The 17842-nt window shown below is 66.4% G+C and overlaps 1 protein-coding gene across 1 annotated transcript in view; it reads left to right on the top strand.

Annotated features, from left to right (window-relative positions):
- Positions 1–17842, top strand: part of CDH4 (cadherin 4) — a 326582-nt gene that overhangs the window by 284966 nt on the left and 23774 nt on the right. Inside the window, exon 7 of the mRNA XM_070051648.1 lies at positions 9646–9818. Within this exon, the coding sequence (XP_069907749.1) occupies positions 9646–9818 (173 nt within the window). The remainder of the gene's footprint in view (positions 1–9645; positions 9819–17842) is intronic.

Raw genomic sequence — 17842 nt, 5'->3', positions numbered from 1 at the left:
AATTGTGTGTTGTCTGTGAGTGTGAGTCCGTGTGAGTGTGTCTGAGTGTGTGTACTGTGTGAATCATATGTGTTGTCTGTGTGTCAGTGTGAGTGTGTGTATACTGTGTGAATTGTGTGTTGTCTGTGAGTGTGAGTCTGTGTGAGTGTGTCTCTGGGTGTGTGTACTGTGTGAATCATATGTGTTGTCTGTGTGTGAGTGTGTGTATACTGTGAGTGTGAATTGTGTGTTGTCTGTGAGTGTGAGTCTGTGTGAGTGTGTCTCTGGGTGTGTGTGCTGTGTGAATCATATGTGTTGTCTGTGAGTGTGTGTATACTGTGAGTGTGAATTGTGTGCTGTCTGTGAGTGTGTGTCTGTGTACTATGTGAATCATATGTGTTGTCTGTGTGTCAGTGTGTGTATACTGTGAGTGCGAATCATGTGTTGTCTGTGTGAGTGTGTGTATACTGTGAGTGTGAACTGTGTGCTGTCTGTGAGTGTGAGTCCGTGAGTGTGTGTCTGAGTGTGTGTACTGTGTGAATTATATGTGTTGTCTGTGTGTGTGTATACTGTGAGTGTGAACTGTGTGTTGTCTGTGTGAGTCTGTGGGTGTGTCTGGGTGTGTGTACTGTGTGAATCATATGTGTTGTCTGTGTGAGAGTGTGTGTATGCTGTGAGTGTGAACTGTGTGCTGTCTGTGACTGTGAGTCTGTGGGTGTGTCTGGGTGTGTGCTGCCTCACACACTCCTCACTGCAGCAGCTGCAGCAGCACCGCCCATGCCTGGAGCACCCGAGGCCCCTCCCGCTGCCCTCATAGCCACAGCGCCCCCGCCCCTCCCCCAGCCCCTGGCACCTGCTCTCCTGTTGCCCAGCTCTCTGATTGGTCGTTTTTACGTCGACTGAATGGAGTCACAACACTGTGCTCCCGTGTGTGACTGGCTGTTTGCACCCAGCACGGCTCTGGCTGGGCGGATCCCGTGGAAGGGCTGGAAGCGCGAGTGGAATTCCACGGCACAAAGCACTGCCGAGCGGAGTCCGTGGTGATGATGTGGCGGGTTTTTGCTTTGTGCTTCGTAGAATGATGTGGCATGGACCCCACACGCCCTGCTGGGTGGACGTCCGTGGCGTGGACCTGACACATTTCGTTGGGTGGACGTCCATTCTGTGGACCTGACACGCTCTGCTGGGTGGATGTCCGTGGCGTGGACCTGACACGTTTCACTGGGTGGACATCCATGGTGTGGACCCCACATACCCTGCTGGGTGGGCGTCCATGGCGTGGACCTGACACGTCCTGCTAGGTGGCCGTCCACGGTGTCCATGTAGAACTCTCTGTGTACCACTTGCCCGTGCAAGGGCCTTCGGCTGCCCCAGGCTGGGGCCGTGGTGAATGGAGCTGCCGGGGCATCATTCGGGGACAGGTCCTGGCTCCCCTGGGAAAAGTGCCCCGAGGACGCAGCTGCCCAGCACGGTGAGGCAGGCAGGCGGTTTGGCAAGGAGCCCTCGTGTCTGACAGGAGGGGCCGCGCCTCTCCCGCTGCCACCTTCCCAGACAAGCGCCTGGTGCGCTTGTTCTTGGCTTGGGCCATGCCGCCGGCTGTGCGGTGCTGCCTCGCCATGCTCCCTGCTGCAGCTGTGTGGTCGTGCCTGCTGTCCGCGTGGCCCCGGCCACTGTCCCCGGCCACTGTCCCCCACCACTGTCCCCCGCCACTGTCCCCCACCACTGTCCCCCACCACTGTCCCCATCCACAGTTCCCCGCCACTGTCCCCGCCACTGTCCCCGCCAGTGTCCCTGGCCACTGTCCCCCGCCACTGTCCCCACCACTGTCCCCGCCAGTGTCCCTGGCCACTGTCCCCCGTCCACTGTCCCCCGCCACTGTCCCCGGCCACTGTCCCTGTCCACTGTCCCCGCCACTGTCCCCGGCCACTGTCCCCCGCCACTGTCCCCGGCCACTGTCCCCGTCCACTGTCCCCTGCCACTGTCCCCGGCCACTGTCCCCGCCACTGTCCCCGGCCACTGTCCACTCTCCCCCGCCACTGTCCCCAGCCACTGTCCCCCGGCCACTGTCCCCGCCACTGTCCCTGGCCACTGTCCCCGGCCACTGTCCCCAGCCACTGTCCCCGGCCACTGTCCCCCACCACTGTCCCCCACCACTGTCCCCATCCACAGTTCCCCGCCACTGTCCCCGCCACTGTCCCCGCCAGTGTCCCTGGCCACTGTCCCCCGCCACTGTCCCCACCACTGTCCCCGCCAGTGTCCCTGGCCACTGTCCCCCGTCCACTGTCCCCCGCCACTGTCCCCGGCCACTGTCCCTGTCCACTGTCCCCGCCACTGTCCCCGGCCACTGTCCCCCGCCACTGTCCCCGGCCACTGTCCCCGTCCACTGTCCCCTGCCACTGTCCCCGGCCACTGTCCCCGCCACTGTCCCCGGCCACTGTCCACTCTCCCCCGCCACTGTCCCCGGCCACTGTCCCCCGGCCACTGTCCCCGCCACTGTCCCTGGCCACTGTCCCCGGCCACTGTCCCCAGCCACTGTCCCCGGCCTTCTCAGCGAGCTGGTGGCTGCCGAGCCCTGCAGATTCCTTACGCGGCCCAGCACCACGCCCCGGCCACGGGGGGACTTCCTCTCCCTCCCCCGCCTGCTCCCAGGCCCTTTTGTGAGGCAGAAACGTAATTTTGACGAAGTCCAAGGTTTGCCGCTCCTTCTGGGGCGGGCGCGGGACTGGTGTCTAAGCCCCCACCCAGCCTGAGCCCTCCGGAGCTGCCTTGGTTCTCCCAGCGTTCCGGGGCTGGCGCCCCCAGGGGGCTGAGCTGTGCGTTCCGGGGTTGCCCTCTCACAGTCGGCTGTGCCCGTGATCCTCTGCGGCGGGTGTGCTTTCTGTCTCACAGTCGCTGTGTCCAGCGGTGGGCCCGTGCGCTTTGCTGGACGCCCCCACAGCAGGTCTGAGCCGGGAGCCACGTCCGGGCTCATTTCTGTCACAGCCCCGCATGGAGGCTGTGCCTCTGCCTGGAATCTCTTCATGTCCTTGTCACACGTTGCCGGGCAGGGGCCCGTTCCTGGCTCTCTGAGCTCTGCCCTCGGTCCTCTGCCCGCGCCTCCCCGTCCTGGTGCTGGCTCCGCAGGGCAGAGTGGAGGAGATGGCTGGGCGCAGGCTGTGCTCTCGCAACCGGGCCCGTGCAGCCACAGGGTGCCCACGGCGGCCCCCCGTCTCTTACCTCGCAGCAAAGCGGGAGATAACGGCCCCGTCGTGGGGCAGGGAGGCTGGGGAGTCGCGCTCCGTGGTCGTTAGCAGCAGGTGCTGACCGATCAGCAGAGTTCTAAGTTCTACCACCACCCCCACCGCCCCCCAAACGGCCCCTCTCCGATCACGTGTGGGACGCGTCCAGACACCTGCTGTCCTCGGGGTTACGGCCCTGGCCGCCCTGGTGCCGCAGCTGTCCCTCAGAGGGGCGCTCTTCCGACTTACCACGAATTCCCACTTGGCCGAACATCAAGGACAGCAGCTTCTGGCCTGGGGCGGGCCAGCGGCAGGGGCGTCCCCCTGAGGAGACGCTGGTGCCAGTGAGCTGCTGGGGATCCGCCCACTCTCCGGGGAGGTCTCCAGGGAGACCAGGAACAGGCCGGGGCTTCCCGGAGGCCTGACCCCACCCTGGAAGGACACTTGCAATGGCCAACCGGAGGCCAGGCTGGGAGGCCGTCCCGCCCCACACCAGCAGGTCCCAGGCCAGCTCCGGCGCGGGGGTGCCAGCACCTGCTCCCTGCACCCGAGGGCAGATTTCCCACGAAGGAGGCGGCCCCAGCAAACAACAGCGACGCGGCAAGTCGCAGAGCGAGCACCCCCGGCCTGGCGGAGCCCCTGCCGCACCGCACAAGCCAGGCTGCCCTCAAGGCCGCCACGCCCGTTCCACCCCCACCCCCACCCCAACACGGTTCCCTGAGCCGCGCTGTCACCGGGCCGGTCCCTGCTGTCACATCCTGGCATTTACGTCATCAGGAGGCCCGGGTGAGCCCCTGCGACGCTGGCTCTGAGAGACGGAGCCGGGGGTTCTGACCGTAGCAAGTGCGTTCGGCACCACCACCACCCCCAGGTGCCCGCAGGTCTCCCAAAGGCCGCAGCTGCCGCTGGAACGGGCTCCTTCAGGGAGCGCAAACAACAAACTCAGGGGCACCGTGCTGCGCCCGACGGCAGCTCCGTGCCCGGACATGCCCTCGGCCTGGAACGCCCCCCTCACCTCTACGCAGCTCCCACCCACCTCTGCACACACGTCAGCGCCCACTGCCCCGGGCCAGCCTCCTCACGCCGTCCTCCAGGCTACCCGAGCATGGCCGGCTGTGACTCTGTCCCTGCACGGCTCGCGCCCCGCTGGACCTCGGACGTGACTGTGGACGGCTTTCCTGAACTCCACGCGTGCCCAGACGAGCTACATGTGAAGGGGGCGGTGCTGCGACTCCCGGTTCAGGAGGCCGCAGTCCACAGCGGGGTCGTCCTGGGGTTCAGCAGCCGGGGCGGTCCAGAGAAGCGCTCAGTCGGCCGCTGACGGCTGGCGCCTCCTCACCCCGTGCGCCTGGGCAGGGGTTGGCGTGGGTGGCGGCTCGGGGGCATCTGGACCTGGCGGACGAGCCCAGGGCTGCATCCTGGAAGTCCGAGGGAGCTCGGGGAGGGGGCTATGTGGGGACCACCTGGGGTCTGCATGGACGCAGAGCGGGGAGGCAGGGCTGCCAGGCCTGTGGCTCAGCCCCGGCTTGAGGGCAGCAGGGAGCCAGCGGGCATTTGTCCTGCCAAGTCCGCGGAATCACTCACCTGGGACCTGCTTTCCTTCCTGTCACTCAAAGCCTCGGATGAGGAGCTCGCGGGCCCGGGAGCAGTCCGTCTCCACGGTCACACGCTCCGGCTGCAAACCGGCGTTGCAGCCGCGTCGTCCCGGCCCAGGGTGGTGCAGACCGGGCTCTGTGCGTTGCAGGAGCTGCCCGTGAGAAGATGCCCCGTATTGATTGTTTCTTAACTAAAAGTCTCTAACTGGAACTGTCCAGCCCGCCTAGCCCCTCAAACCCGCAGGGAGGCCTGTGTTACAAACCTCGAAATGAATGTCATTTTAGATAAACAGCAGGCAAGGTGGCCTTAACCAGGCAACGCAGACTTCCGCTTCCATAGCTCCCACCATCAGGGGGCCCCCTCGCTTCCTTCTTTCACTCCCGTGCGGGAGAGCCCCGGAGCCCCGAGATGGACGGCAGGGCCCTTGACGATCGTCTGAATATTAAGAACTTAAATCTTTATCCTCAGTGGTCTCAGCAGAAAGCCAGTTATGGGGCTGAATTAGTTTTCAAATTAAACTGCAATTTAAGACTTGTGAAATTAATCCTCGCAGGCGCCTGGCAGCCCTGGTAGGTGAATTCCGAGGCAGCCGTGGGCGGGAGCACCTGCCCTGCCCCACACCCTGCCCTGCCCCACACCTGTGAGCGCCATCTGCCGGCCGACGCCAGCACCACCCGGGGAGAGGCAGCCTCCCCCACCTGGAGCCCGGCACAAAGGCACCCCCCCCCCCCCGCCACCGCACCTGCTAGCAAACTGCACGCCCCCCAGCGGGAGAGGGGCCTGGGCCCGCTCCCTCCTTGCCTGAGCCTCCAGACGGGGACTCAGCTTAGCACCCCTTCAGCACAGACGCCACCAACGTGAGCACCCTCAGTGCCAACGTGGCGAGGAGCCGCCGGCCCACCTCTCTGCCGAGGGCCCCTCCCACGGCTTTCCCAGCATGGTGGGAGGGGCAGCCCGGGGCTCACAGCCCAGTGCTGCCTCGGCTCCGGCCGGGTGGGGGGGGGAGGCGAGCGGGTCAGCAGGGGACACTGGCAGCCAGGCTCCTGCCGTCCCAGATGCTCAGGGCGGCCCTGTTCTCCACAGGAGGAGGAAGCGTGGCTGTTCCGGCCCACGAGGGACGGCAGAGGTGCCGTGCACGGAGCAGTCGCCAGCTCCCAGCAGACACCACCGGGGACACTGTGCCTTCGGCACCTCTGGGCCCAGAGGGCTCCGGGGGGTCAGGACAGCCGGGGAAGGGCCAGGACTGGGGCCCAGGACACCGCGCGCTCCCATGCAAGCTCCTAGCTGTCACCCCGCCCTACCACGGTCAGGTTGGCGTCAGCAGGGGCTCCCCGAGCATGGCCGCTGTGACTCTGTCCCTGCACGGCTCGCGCCCCGCTGGACCTCAGACGTGACTGTGGACGGCTTTCCTGAACTCCACGCGTGCCCAGACGAGCTACGTGTGAAGGGGGCGGTGCTGCGGCTCCCGGTTCAGGAGGCCACAGTCCACAGTGGGGTCGTCCTGGGGTTCAGCAGCCGGGGCGGTCCCTGCTGGCAGCGTCCTGCGGTGGCACAAAGCGTCACGTGGCCAGAGGGAGCGTGTGTGCCTGTCAGGGTCCCTCCTGGCGCAGCCACCGTGGCCCTGCCGTGTGCCACCCAAGCATGGCCACCGTGGCCCTGATGTGGGACACCCGAGCTCACCCATCCAATCCAACTCACGTGCGGCCAGGCTGCAGGTGCCGCTGTCCAGTTGCCACCACGTCCGCCAGGTCCAGATGCCCCCGAGCCGCCACCCACGCCCACCCCTGCCCAGGCGCACGGGGTGAGGAAGTGCGGGCAGCCTAGGGGTGGTGACCACGGCCAACTGAGCGCTCGTAGCCTGGAGGATGGCGTGAGGAGGCTGGCCCGGGGCAGTGGGCGATGACGTGTTTGCAGAGGTGGGTGGGAGCTGTGTCGAGGTGAGGGGAGGGCGTTCCAGGTGACAATGTGACATGTGCAGAGAGCAAACCAGCGCGAGCCAGATGTGACCGCCGAGACGTGGCCTGGCAGGTCCTGGAGGCCGGCGGAGGAGGGGGCTTCAGAGAAGCGCCTGGGCTGCTAGCTGGGCACGCTGCACAGGGCTCACCACCGGGCACTCCTCGGTGGTGGCTCGGGGACACGTCGAATGGGCTCTGGCTCGTCCCCGAAGGAAGTGAAGCCAAAGCTCAGGACAGTGGACGCTCAGTGAGTAGCCAGGTGCTACTCATGTCAGGGGTCAGAGGTCAGAGGTGATCGATTGGCTTCCTGGACTTTCAGGAGAGGCAGGGCCTGGCCGCCTCCCAGTCTCACTCAGAACAGCAGCCTCAAGACGACGGCCGAGGTCCCGGCTGGTCACTGTGGGTCCCGGCTGGTCACTGTGGGTCCTGGGCTGGTCACTGTGGGTCCCAGCTGGTCACTGTGGGTCCTGGGCTGGTCACTGTGGGTCCCGGCTGGTCACTGTGGGTCCCAGCTGGTCACTGTGGGTCCTGGGCTGGTCACTGTGGGTCCCGGCTGGTCACTGTGGTGACGGCTGGGGTCCCAGGCTGGGGGACCTTAGGTGATGCTGGGGTCCCAGGCTGGGAACCTGACTGAGTGGTTACTGGTGGAGTGGGTGTGGGTGGAGGGCTGGTCCCAGGAGCTCGGTGCGGACAGCGAATGCCTTTGGTGCTGGTGTGCAGAGGATTGGGCTTCCTGGGGGCCAGGCCGTTGGGGGTCAGGGCTCTGCTGGGTTTTGACCGTGCGTACACTCAATCTTTTGGTCCGAGATCAAATGAGATCAGGCACGTTCAGGGTGGCATGGCCGAAGTTCTTGGCGTCTGCTTCGGCCTGGCCAGGCCCCAGCCGCCGCAGGCCTGTGGCGAGTGAACCAGTGGAGGGGGGCTCTACCCCCGGATGAGCGGAATTCAGGCCGTTTCCTGGAAGGCCCCATCCCGGTCTCGGGCAGGCGTTCGGGGCCGGCGTCCTCACGGTCTCTGCTGCTGCCGTGCGCTGTTGTCCAATGAGCACTTGCTGGATACCGCAAATGTGCTTTCACTCTGCAACGAGAAAAGAAAATTGTCCAAGGGATCTCGCTTGGTTTTCAAAAGCAAGTTCCTGAGCTTAGAAAAAAAGGGCAGCTTAGATTTCGTGCATTTATAACTAGCCAGAAACCAGTGAGCAGCTCTGGTCGGCCGTGTGGGATCGGAGCTGCCCCCGGGGACCACCGCTGTCCTTGCCCGGGGAAGGGTGAGCCCAGGTGGCCCGGGAGCCTTGTGGGCAGCAAGTAAAGCCTGCAGGACAGACACAGGCAGGCTGGACCTCTGGTGCCTGCGCAGTGTGCTGCTTCCAGAACGTTCTCTCGGAGCTTGCAAGTTTGAGGAAGGATTTGTGGCTCTTTCTTCCCGAGCGCCTGGCGCCCTGGGAGGCGGGACAGCGAGTGGTTCCCACAGCAGGGAACACGGAACCGAGCAAAGAGCACGGAACCAGGAAGAGGCGAGACTCCAGCAGTGGGCGCCGGCGCAGGGCTGGGAGCGTGAGGCTGTCGGGACGCGGGGCTGCACGTGGTGGGAAGGCGTGGGACAGGGAGCGACGCATGGCTGAGTGTTCAGTCGTTGGACAGCACCTTGATCCAGGGGCTGCAGGCCCTCCTCTCGGGAGACGCGGCCCCCCAGTGCCCCTCGGTTCCGCTTCCTCCAGGATGGCCCTGTCCCAGCATCTGCTCCCACAGCCCCCTTCCTCACACGCTGGCCCAGCCAAACACAGCAGGGAGGACACAGCTGTGACTCCCACACACACCCCGCCCCATCACCGGCTCGAAACACATCAACCGTCCGTCGCTGCACAGGGCCAGGGCCGTCCTGGTCATGTCCTCCCCGGGGCAAGGAGGCCTGGGAGACTGAACTCCGAGCTCAGAGGCAGGGGACTGTGTGGCGTCCACTGCAGACCCTGACCCCCACCAAGTGGGCGTAGGCGGGAACAGTACACCTGCACCCCGGGCCCAACCTCATCGGCCAGGAAACGCTCACGGCCGCATGTCCCATCATGCCCCTGGAGTCACTCCCTAACTCCGCGTTCCTGCACCTAGGCCCCCCAAGGGGTCACGGCTAGGGTTGCTCCCCACAGTGTCTTGCTCAATAATTTATTATGCACCTTCTGTATACCCAGTCTGAATGAGGTCTTGTTTTCCTTATGACGTACCTCTGAGACCTTCCCTTGTTTAAAAAATCTTTATTTTATTTATATACTTGAAGGAGTTACAGAGAGAGAGATGGAGAAATAGAGAGAGAGAGAGAGAGCTTCCATGCTCTGTTCACTCCCCAAGTGGTCGCAGTGGCAGGGACTGTGCCAGGCCAAAGCCAGGAGCGAGGGGCCTCTTCTGGGTCTCCCACATGGGTGTGGGGTCCAAGCACTTGGCCATCTTCCACTGCTTTCCCAGGAGCATTAGCAGGGAGCTGGATCGGAAGTGGAGCAGCCGGGACTGGAACCGGCACCCACGTGGGATGCCAGTGCTGCAGTCAGTGGCTTTACCCGCTACACCGCAGCACCGGCCCTTTGCACTCTCCAGGCCAGCCCTCTGTGGGCTCAGAGAACAGTGCTGGGCCTTCAGCCCTGTGCACCTGGGGCCCGTGGCCTCAAAGGGGCGTTCGGGTCTGGGAGAAACCCTTCAGTGGGGGGGGCAGGGGCGGCAGGTGTGCCCTCTGGCATCATCTCTGAGGACTGGCAGGTGTCCCGCTCACGGGGTGGGAAGGAGGCCGGAGTTACCTCCAGTCTCAGGGGAGAGCTCTGAGATCGACTGGTGATGCCTGCCGGGGGTGTGGGCATGGGGTGGCACCCGTGTGCTGGGTGACCTCCGTCTGAGCAGCTCTCTCGGTTCCAGGCACCTACGTGATGACGGTCACGGCCAACGACGCCGACGACAGCACCACGGCCAACGGGATGGTGCGGTACCGCATCGTGACACAGAGCCCTCAGAGCCCTTCCCAGAACATGTTCACCATCAACAGTGAGACGGGGGACATTGTGACGGTGGCGGCCGGCCTGGACCGTGAGGTGAGGCGGCGTGTGGGTCACGTGGGGACAGGCGTGCCTGCGGGTGCACAGTGGGAAGGCGCAGGGCGGCCAGGCCCTCAGGAGGAGAAAGACCGGACAGGGCCTCGGCAGCCCCTAGGCTGGCGCCTGTGAGCTCTCCTGGGGCAGCCAGGGGTAAGGGGCTCAGGAAAGCAGGGGTGAGTCCCCCAACCCCCACCAGGAGCCGAGCAAGCAGGTGTGGAGGGGCAGCAGCTGCACCGGGCCTGGGGCCATCGGGGCCTGACTCGCCCGGCCCTTGTCTGGCGAGGGGCTCTGGGACCTCCCAAGCCTTCGCGGCCCCAGCGTCTGTGGCATCGGCTTCCTCCTCCCCACCCAGACCCAGAGCCAACCCAGGGAGGGTGAGCCGGGGCGGGCTTGCTTCTGCCCGTGGAGCCCCACCAAGCGCAGGAGCACCTGCGGCATCTGGCACACGCCGGGGCCTGGAAGTGACATCATGACTGCCCACCAGCAGCGCCAGGACAGAGCTCACCCGCCTCCCCCGGGCTCAGCTCTCGCTCCCGGGCGGCCCGGATGCCCGGGGACCTCGGAGGTCCTCTCCCTACCAGGGCGCTGGGCTCCAGGGGCTGGTGCAGCCACCTCGCTGGGCTCGGAGCAAACGGCGGCGGCTGCTCCGGGGACCGTGTGTCAGCCACGGCCGCCCCTCCCAGCAGCGCGCGCTGTCTGGGTGGCCCCCAGCTCTCCTCTGTCTGCCTCGGCCGCTTCTGCAAATGCCGCAGGCCTCCTTCCCGGGTCTGCAGGGCCCCGTGAGCTGGGGCTGCAGGCCATGCTTGGGGCTTGCTGCTGGCCTTCGTGGGGCCGAGGCTGGCGAGGCAGTGGCAGGTCCCCCGTTCCCAGGTCCCGGCTGCCGCCCGAGGGGACCCTCCCTCCTCTGCACTGGTGCCCCCGCCTTTCACCTCTGAGCAGGGGCGGTCACGTGGAAGTCCCCACGCCCCCGCACCTGGGAAGGGTGTGACCCATTTCCTAGCCACGGGGCTTGGCCAGAAATCGGGGTGGCCTCCGGGGCAGGCAGCTGAGCCCTGGTCCTCGCCGGCTGCGTGGTTGTGGACAGGGCCGTGCACCTGTGAAATGGGGCAGCCACGCCAGCCGAGGGTCGGGAGGCAGCGGGGTGAGGCCTACGCGGTGGGTTGCACAGTCCGAGCTTTCTTGGGAGCGACCTGGGTGAGACTGTGTCCCGTGGGGATTGGGATGGAGCGCAGGGCCCGGAGAGCCTGCGAGCCCCAGTGACCGCCCAGTGACCGGACGAGGCCCTGGCTCCTGTGCCCTGGCTGCGGTCAGTCTTGGGGGGGGGCTCCAGGACGCGTCGTGCCCGAAGGACTGAGGAGGGTGCCTGTCTGAACGCGGCCCCTGACCCAGAGCCATTCGGGCGCACGGGAGGGGCGCTGGGCCAGGCCACTCGCTGCCTGCCCTCGCCATGCCCCCATCGTGTGGGGAACACACCCGCGGCACCCCTGCACCTGCTTCACCTCCGCACCTCTGCACCCCTGCACCTCTGCACCCCTGCACCTGCTACACCTCCGCACCTCCGCACCCCTGCACCTGCTACACCTCTGCACCCCTGCACCTCTGCACCCCTGCACCTCTGCACCCCTGCACCTGCTACACCTCCGCACCTCCGCACCCCTGCACCTGCTACACCTCTGCACCCCTGCACCTCTGCACCCCTGCACCTCCGCACCCCTGCACCTGCTTCACCGCTGCACCCCTGCACCTCCACACCCCTGTACCTCTGCACCTCTGCACCTGCTACACCTGCTTCACCTCTGCACCCCTGCACCTGCTGCACCTCTGCACCTGTTTCACCTCTGCACCTGCTTCACCCCTGCACCTGCTTCACCTCTGCACCTGCTGCACCCCTGCACCTCTGCACCTCCACACCTCTGCACCTGCTACACCTGCTTCACCTCTGCATCCCTGCACCTGCTAAACCTCTGCACTTCTGCACCTCTATACCTCTGTACCTCTGCACCCTTGCACCTCTGCACCTGCAACACCTCTGCACCCCTGCACCTCTGCACCCCTGCACCCCTGCACCTCTGCACCTGCAACACCTCTGCACCCCTGCACCTCCGCACCTCCGCACCTGCTGTACCTCTGTACCCCTGCACCTCTGCACCCCTGCACCTCTGCACCTGCTGTACCTCTGCACCCCTGCACCTCTGCATCCCTGCACCCCTGCGCCTCCGCACCTCTGCACCCCTGCACCTCTGCACCCCTGCACCTCCGCACCTCCGCACCTGCTGTACCTCTGCACCCCTGCACCTCCACACCTCCGCACCTGCTGTACCTCTGCACCCCTGCACCTCTGCACCCCTGCACCCCTGCACCTCTGCACCTCTGTACTTCTGCACCTCCACACCCCTGCACCTCTGCACCCCTGCACCTCTGCAGGGGAGCCTGGCAGCTCGGAGAGCTTAGAGGCTGTGGGACCAGCCCTGCCCTCTACCCTGACTCGTCTCGAGTCATCACAGCCCTCCCAGAGGGAGATTCCTCCTCGCAATCTAGAACTTTCGGTAACACCTACTGTGCGCAGGAAGCCGCCAGGGCTGCAGGGAAGACAGCAGCAGGTGCCGCAGGCAGTGCCCCGCTCGCTGGGGGCAGCAGGCAAGGACAAAGTCACCAAAAACCCAGCTCCTGAAGGTGCCAGGGGCCACAAAGGAAACCACGTGGCGCCACGTGCTGCAAACACGGCAGGGAACGTGGGAGTGGCCACGGCCGGCACTGTCCTTGCCGGCTGGGACTGAGCTGACCAAGCGGCCAGCTGGACCCAGGGTTTGTTCTTTCAGTCTGGGGACCCGGAGTCTAAAACCCAGATGTGGGTGGGGCAGACACTGCCCTCTGCAGGCTGCGGGCGGCTCCTCGCCTCCTGTCCCAGCTCCGGGGGCCCCTGGAGGTCCTGGCTTGCGGCTGCCCTGCCCTGGTCTCTGCCTCCCGCTTCCTTGGCTGTCACCCTCTTCTTAGAAGGACGCCAGCCGCAGGCTCAGGGCCCACCCAGCCCAGTACAACCTCATGTTCACTGGTTCTGTCTACAAAGACCCGACCTCCTGACAAGGCCACGGCTCCCGCGTGGCTGCGTCTGTCCAGCCCTCTCTCTTCTTGGGGTCCCTGCCTGGCAGCGAGGGAACACAAGAAGGAGGAGGAAGGGGAGGAAGAAGGAAGGGCCCGTGGCTGGGTGCTGCCAGTCACGTGGGCGTGCAAGTTTGGGTCAAGAACCTCTGAGAGACTTCAGCATTCCTCTCCCGCCAGGTACACCCCAGGCCACGGTGGCCACGAAAGCCACGTGGCTGCCACAGGGGACAGAGCAGATGAGAACGTGTCCTCCCTCGGGGAGGTCCACTGTCCGCGCTGCTGGCAGGCGTGGGGGTGGCGCTGCCTTCCCAGGGGAGGAGCGGCAGGCACAGTAGGAGGCGAGCAGGGAGGCCTGGGCAGGGCGGGCAGGGCTGGGGTGCTGCGGGGCCCCGTGCCCACCAAGCTGCAGGCCCAGGGCCTCCTTAGTGCACAGCGCGTGGGGCCTCGCAGCAGCCGCAGGGCCACAGGGCCTCAAGGTGTGCAGTCTGCTGTTCTGACCACTGGGCCAGGGGTCTGGGTGACAGTGCTGCCCACCCTCCCGCACACGGGCTATGGCTCCTCTTGGCAGCTGGAGCCCAGAGTGGGTTCCTACCTGCCCAGGGTTGCACAGTGGCACGAACTAGGGAGTTAGGGCACCGCTTACATCTGGATCAGAGACTGTGGCTGCAGGGAGCAGAATCTGTGGCCAGATTGGGGGCTGTGGCCACGGAGGCAGCGTCTGTGGCCAGGTCAGGGGCTACAACTTGGGGGGGCAGTGTCTGTGGCCAGATCAGGGGCTATGACCATGGAGGGAAAGTCCGTGGCCAGGTCAGGGGCTATGACTTGGTGGGGGAGCAGTGTCTGTGGCTGGATTGGGGGCTGTGACCACGGAAGAAGCATCTGTGGCAGGGTCGGGGGCTGTGACCACAGGAGGCAGCATCTGTGGCCGGGTCGGGGGCTGTGGCTGTGGAGGGCAGTGTCTGTGGCCAGGTCAGGGCCTGTGACCATGGAGGGAAAGTCCGTGGCCAGGTCAGGGGCTATGACTGGGGTGGGGGCAGTGTCTGTGGCTGAATTGGGGGCTGTGACCACGGGAGGCAGCGTCTGTGGCCGAATCGGGGGCTGTGACCACAGGAGGCAGCATCTGTGGCCGGGTCGGGGGCTGTGACCACGGAGGGCGCAGTCAGGGGCTGTGACCACGGAGGGCGCATCTGTGGCCAGGTTGGGGGCTATGTCCGTGGTAAGGGGTTGTGGGCAGCTGCCGCGTCGTGGACACTGGACACAGAGCTCTCGCGCCGCCTCTGGCTCCCACAGCTCTGCGCGCTGCTGCTGCAGGGCGGGTCTTCCGGAGGAGAGAGAAATCCCGTGAAAATCAGGATGGGTTCAGCAACAGTGCGCCCCTGCCTCCCGCAGACGAGGGTGGGCTGGGTCTGGGGGCCCTGAGACAGGCAGGGAGACCACGGCCCTGAGCATCAGCCCTGGCCCCTGGCTTCCACAGGGAACCGTCACTCCCCCACCTCCTATCTGTAGGAGCCACCATCCCAGTCGCGCCCACCCCAGTGAGCCCCGCGGACAAGAAAGGCACGGGTCAGCCGGGCCCCAGGCGTGGGCACAGACGGCCAGGGCGGGGCAGGTGGGTGAAGGGCGCCCGGCCTGCCTGTGGTCCTCAGCCGCGTCGTCCTCTCTCCTCCCTCTGAGCGGGGCAGGGGCTGGGGGTCCCTTCCGGGGGTCAGTTTCCCGCACCTGTCTCTAGAGAGCTTCTGTTCAGCATCCGATGGCTCAGGAAGAGGTGGGTGAGGGCCGGGGCCCCGGCAGCCCGCAGCCAGCGCCAGCCACCCCGCTCGCGCCTGCTCTGTGTGCGAGGCTAAGCCGCCCGCCGCACAGCGCCTCCTGAGCACGGGCTGCCAGGGAGCCCACGTGCGGCCTCCGTCTACAGGAGCTTCCGCGAGGCTGCAGGGCAGGGGCTCCCCCGAACCTCGGATGCTGGGGAAGCCGTGGGCTCTTACGAACGCAGGGCCCCGCTCTGTTGCGTGCGGGACCGTGTGAGCCAGGAGGAAGGACTGCTGTGTTTGGTTCCTCTTTTCTTTGTGAGAGTGGCCTTTGCCCGTCAGCACCCTGACCACGCTCAACGAGCAAGCCAGGCCCCCTCGCGGGCAGCCCGCCCGGCCCAGGGGCTGCCTCAGGCCCCCGCAGCCCCTCCCTCAGCTGGTCCCAGCTAACCAGGAAGAGTGGGGCATCCCTGCTCTCGGAAACGGGACCCCCCGGGGGGCTGGGGAGAGACCAGGATGGCGTCGCCAGCCTCGTCCGCTCCTCCCGTGCCCCCCACGCGCCCACCCAGCTGGCTGCTTGCCCTTCCAGGGGACACCCCTGCTGCCCCCTGCAGGTGACACACAGGTGCGCAGCCAAACTGAGCACATCCCGGCTCTTGGGACTTGGCCCTCACATTCCCCAGGTGGTCCGTGATCCACGCCCCCACTGTCCCGCACTGAGGACCGCCCTGCCCCCAACCCCCTCCCCAGCCACCCTCCCCCACCACGCAGACGCATCCCTTTCCCAGCCCCCAAGGGCCTGGTTTCTTCCTCTGCTCACCTCAGTGGTCACCTCCTCCTGGAGGCCCCCTGCCTACTCTGAACAGGACCCACACCCTCGCCCTCCCTCTCACCGGCCTGGCCCCGTGCCCACAGACGGTGATGGGATGTTGACCCCTGAGCACAGCTCCGCGAGGCGGGTCCAGTGCAGGCTCCGTGCTGGGACATGGCAGCTGCACCGTGTGTGCAGGGGAGGGGCAAGATGGCGGAGGGCCCGCCCCGTGTGCCACTGCAGTGTCCACCCCTCCCACCAGCCCTGGGTGCAGGCTCCACCCCCACCACCGCTGGGAGCTGCCCTTGCCGTGACAGCCCTGCACCCCGAGCGTGGGGCTGGCCTGGGCCAGGGCGGGCCACCCCAGCCTCTGAGCGTGTGTGTTAGGAAAGACCAGAAAGCCTGGGGCAGCCAGTGGGGTGCGGGCTCGGGTGCCAGACCCTGGGGGTGGGGGGCAAGGGAGCCGCGGCACCCACAGAGTCACCACTGAGGGGCAGGGAGGCCCCGGGACAAGGAGCAAGCCCGGCCTCTGGGGTCCAGGCAGGCAGCTGCCCGGGAGGACGGGACCAGGGTGCTGTCTGCTGCCAGAGGCGGCGGCCTGGGAATGTTCCCAGTGGAGACGCTCGTTCGAAAGCCACTGGAGGTGTGCGGTGTGCTTGGGGCGGAGAGCAGAGGCTGGGCGCCGCGAGGGGCCGCTCGCCGCTGGCTGGCGCTGGTTGTTGGTGCAGGCAGCGGGGACCCGGGCGCTCGCCAGGCCCGGCTTTCCTGCCTGATGACCGCGGGGCTGAGGCTCGGCTCCAGGCTGCTTCTCTCCCGTTTTCTTCCCCTGCCCGCGAGATAGAACCGTGCAGGTGGACCCACACCTCGGCCATGGCGGTGGGGACCTGCAGTCGGGGAGCTCAGGGTGCCCCCCGCTGGTGGGCCGGCCCAGCTTGGCTCTGTGCCCAGTAGTGTCAGGGGGGATGAGACACCCCGGGCTCACTCACCACGGGACCTTGCAGGTGGGAGCCGGCACCACGCCCCCTCGCCCTCCAGGCTGGGGTGGGCGTGCGCACCGCAGCTGACAGGGTCTTGTTGCTTTCTCCCTGCTACGTGCCGTGACCCCTGCCCACGGCTGGGCGACGCTCAGTGGACACTGCCCCGTCCCAGCTGCCCGGGCATGGAGCCCCCGGGACGGGAAGCAGCTTCCCTGCTGGACCCTGGGCCCCAGGGCGCCCGATGCCCACAGGAAGCGGCCAAACCCAGCTGCTGCTTGCGTTCGGACAGCGTGGGGAGCTGAGGACGGGTTTGGGTTTGAAACAGCTGGGGGGACCCCGGTGACCACCTGTGTGGGGCTCTCGGCTTCCTCGGCGAGGGCGGCCATGGGGCTGAGGGCAGGATCGGGGAGTCGGAGGGCGCGCTGTGGGCTGTCCCAGCCATGCGGCTCCGCCCTGGGCCTGTGCAGCCTGTGTCCTGGGGCGGGTGCGCGGGGGGCAGCCATGGACAGCGATCAGGTGGCAGCCAGGGAGCCGAAGGTTGCAGCCCGGATCTTCTGTAGAAGGTGCAGAGAAACGTGGAAGCACGTGAGACTCCACACAGGAGCTGCTTGGAGCTGCCGCAGGGTGGGGCCCGGGCCAGGCACCAACTCCCAGCAAATGCCCAGAACATGCAGGAACAGCTGGACTTGCCTGGCAGGACCTTGGCCGTGGCACTTGGGATTCAAGATGTCTGCTTCCCCGTGTTTCCGGGACTTCCAGGAGCTGTCTCTCCTGGGGGGTCCACTCGCCACCCACACAGGCAGAACTCGGCCGAGAGAGAGATGGCACGGTCCCCCGGAAGGAAGGGGGAAGCACGAGACGGCGGCCTGGCTGCAGGACCCAGTTCCCTGCCCGACTCTGCCCCTGCAGTCCCACCACGATGCAGCCCCCACAGCCACTCCCGGACTTGCACCCGGGAACAGGGCGCGCCAGGCTGCTCCGCCCCGGCTCTCCGCGGTGCTGGCCGCTGCGGGGGGTGAGTCCCCGCCTCCCCGCTCCTGGTGCCCAGGCCAGATCTCTCTTAACAACTCCCTGCACCTGCTCTGCACCTGGCGTGATGGACTCCGGGGCGCCTGCCACACGCGCCCTGCACCGGAGAGCGCACCGGGCGCTGGGGACACCCACAGGGGACCAGCGGGGGCGGCCTGGACATTCAGAACTGCCCGGCGCTGGCCCAGCTGCACGGTTCCGCCCCAGTCCTGCGCCGTCTGAGGGTCCCACGAGCCTGGAGGCGGGTCGCTGGACTCCACAGAGCCCCTCGCCAGCACTGGCCTCAGGGCGTCCTCTGGCCTTCCAAGGATCAGTTGCATCATCTGCAAAGAGGCGGAGTCGCTCCCGGTTCACGCA

This window comes from Oryctolagus cuniculus, chromosome 11, assembly GCF_964237555.1.
Source record: "Oryctolagus cuniculus chromosome 11, mOryCun1.1, whole genome shotgun sequence".
Lineage (NCBI taxonomy): Eukaryota > Metazoa > Chordata > Mammalia > Lagomorpha > Leporidae > Oryctolagus > Oryctolagus cuniculus.
Note: the sequence above shows the minus strand (reverse complement) of the source record. Positions and strands in the feature narration are given on the sequence as shown.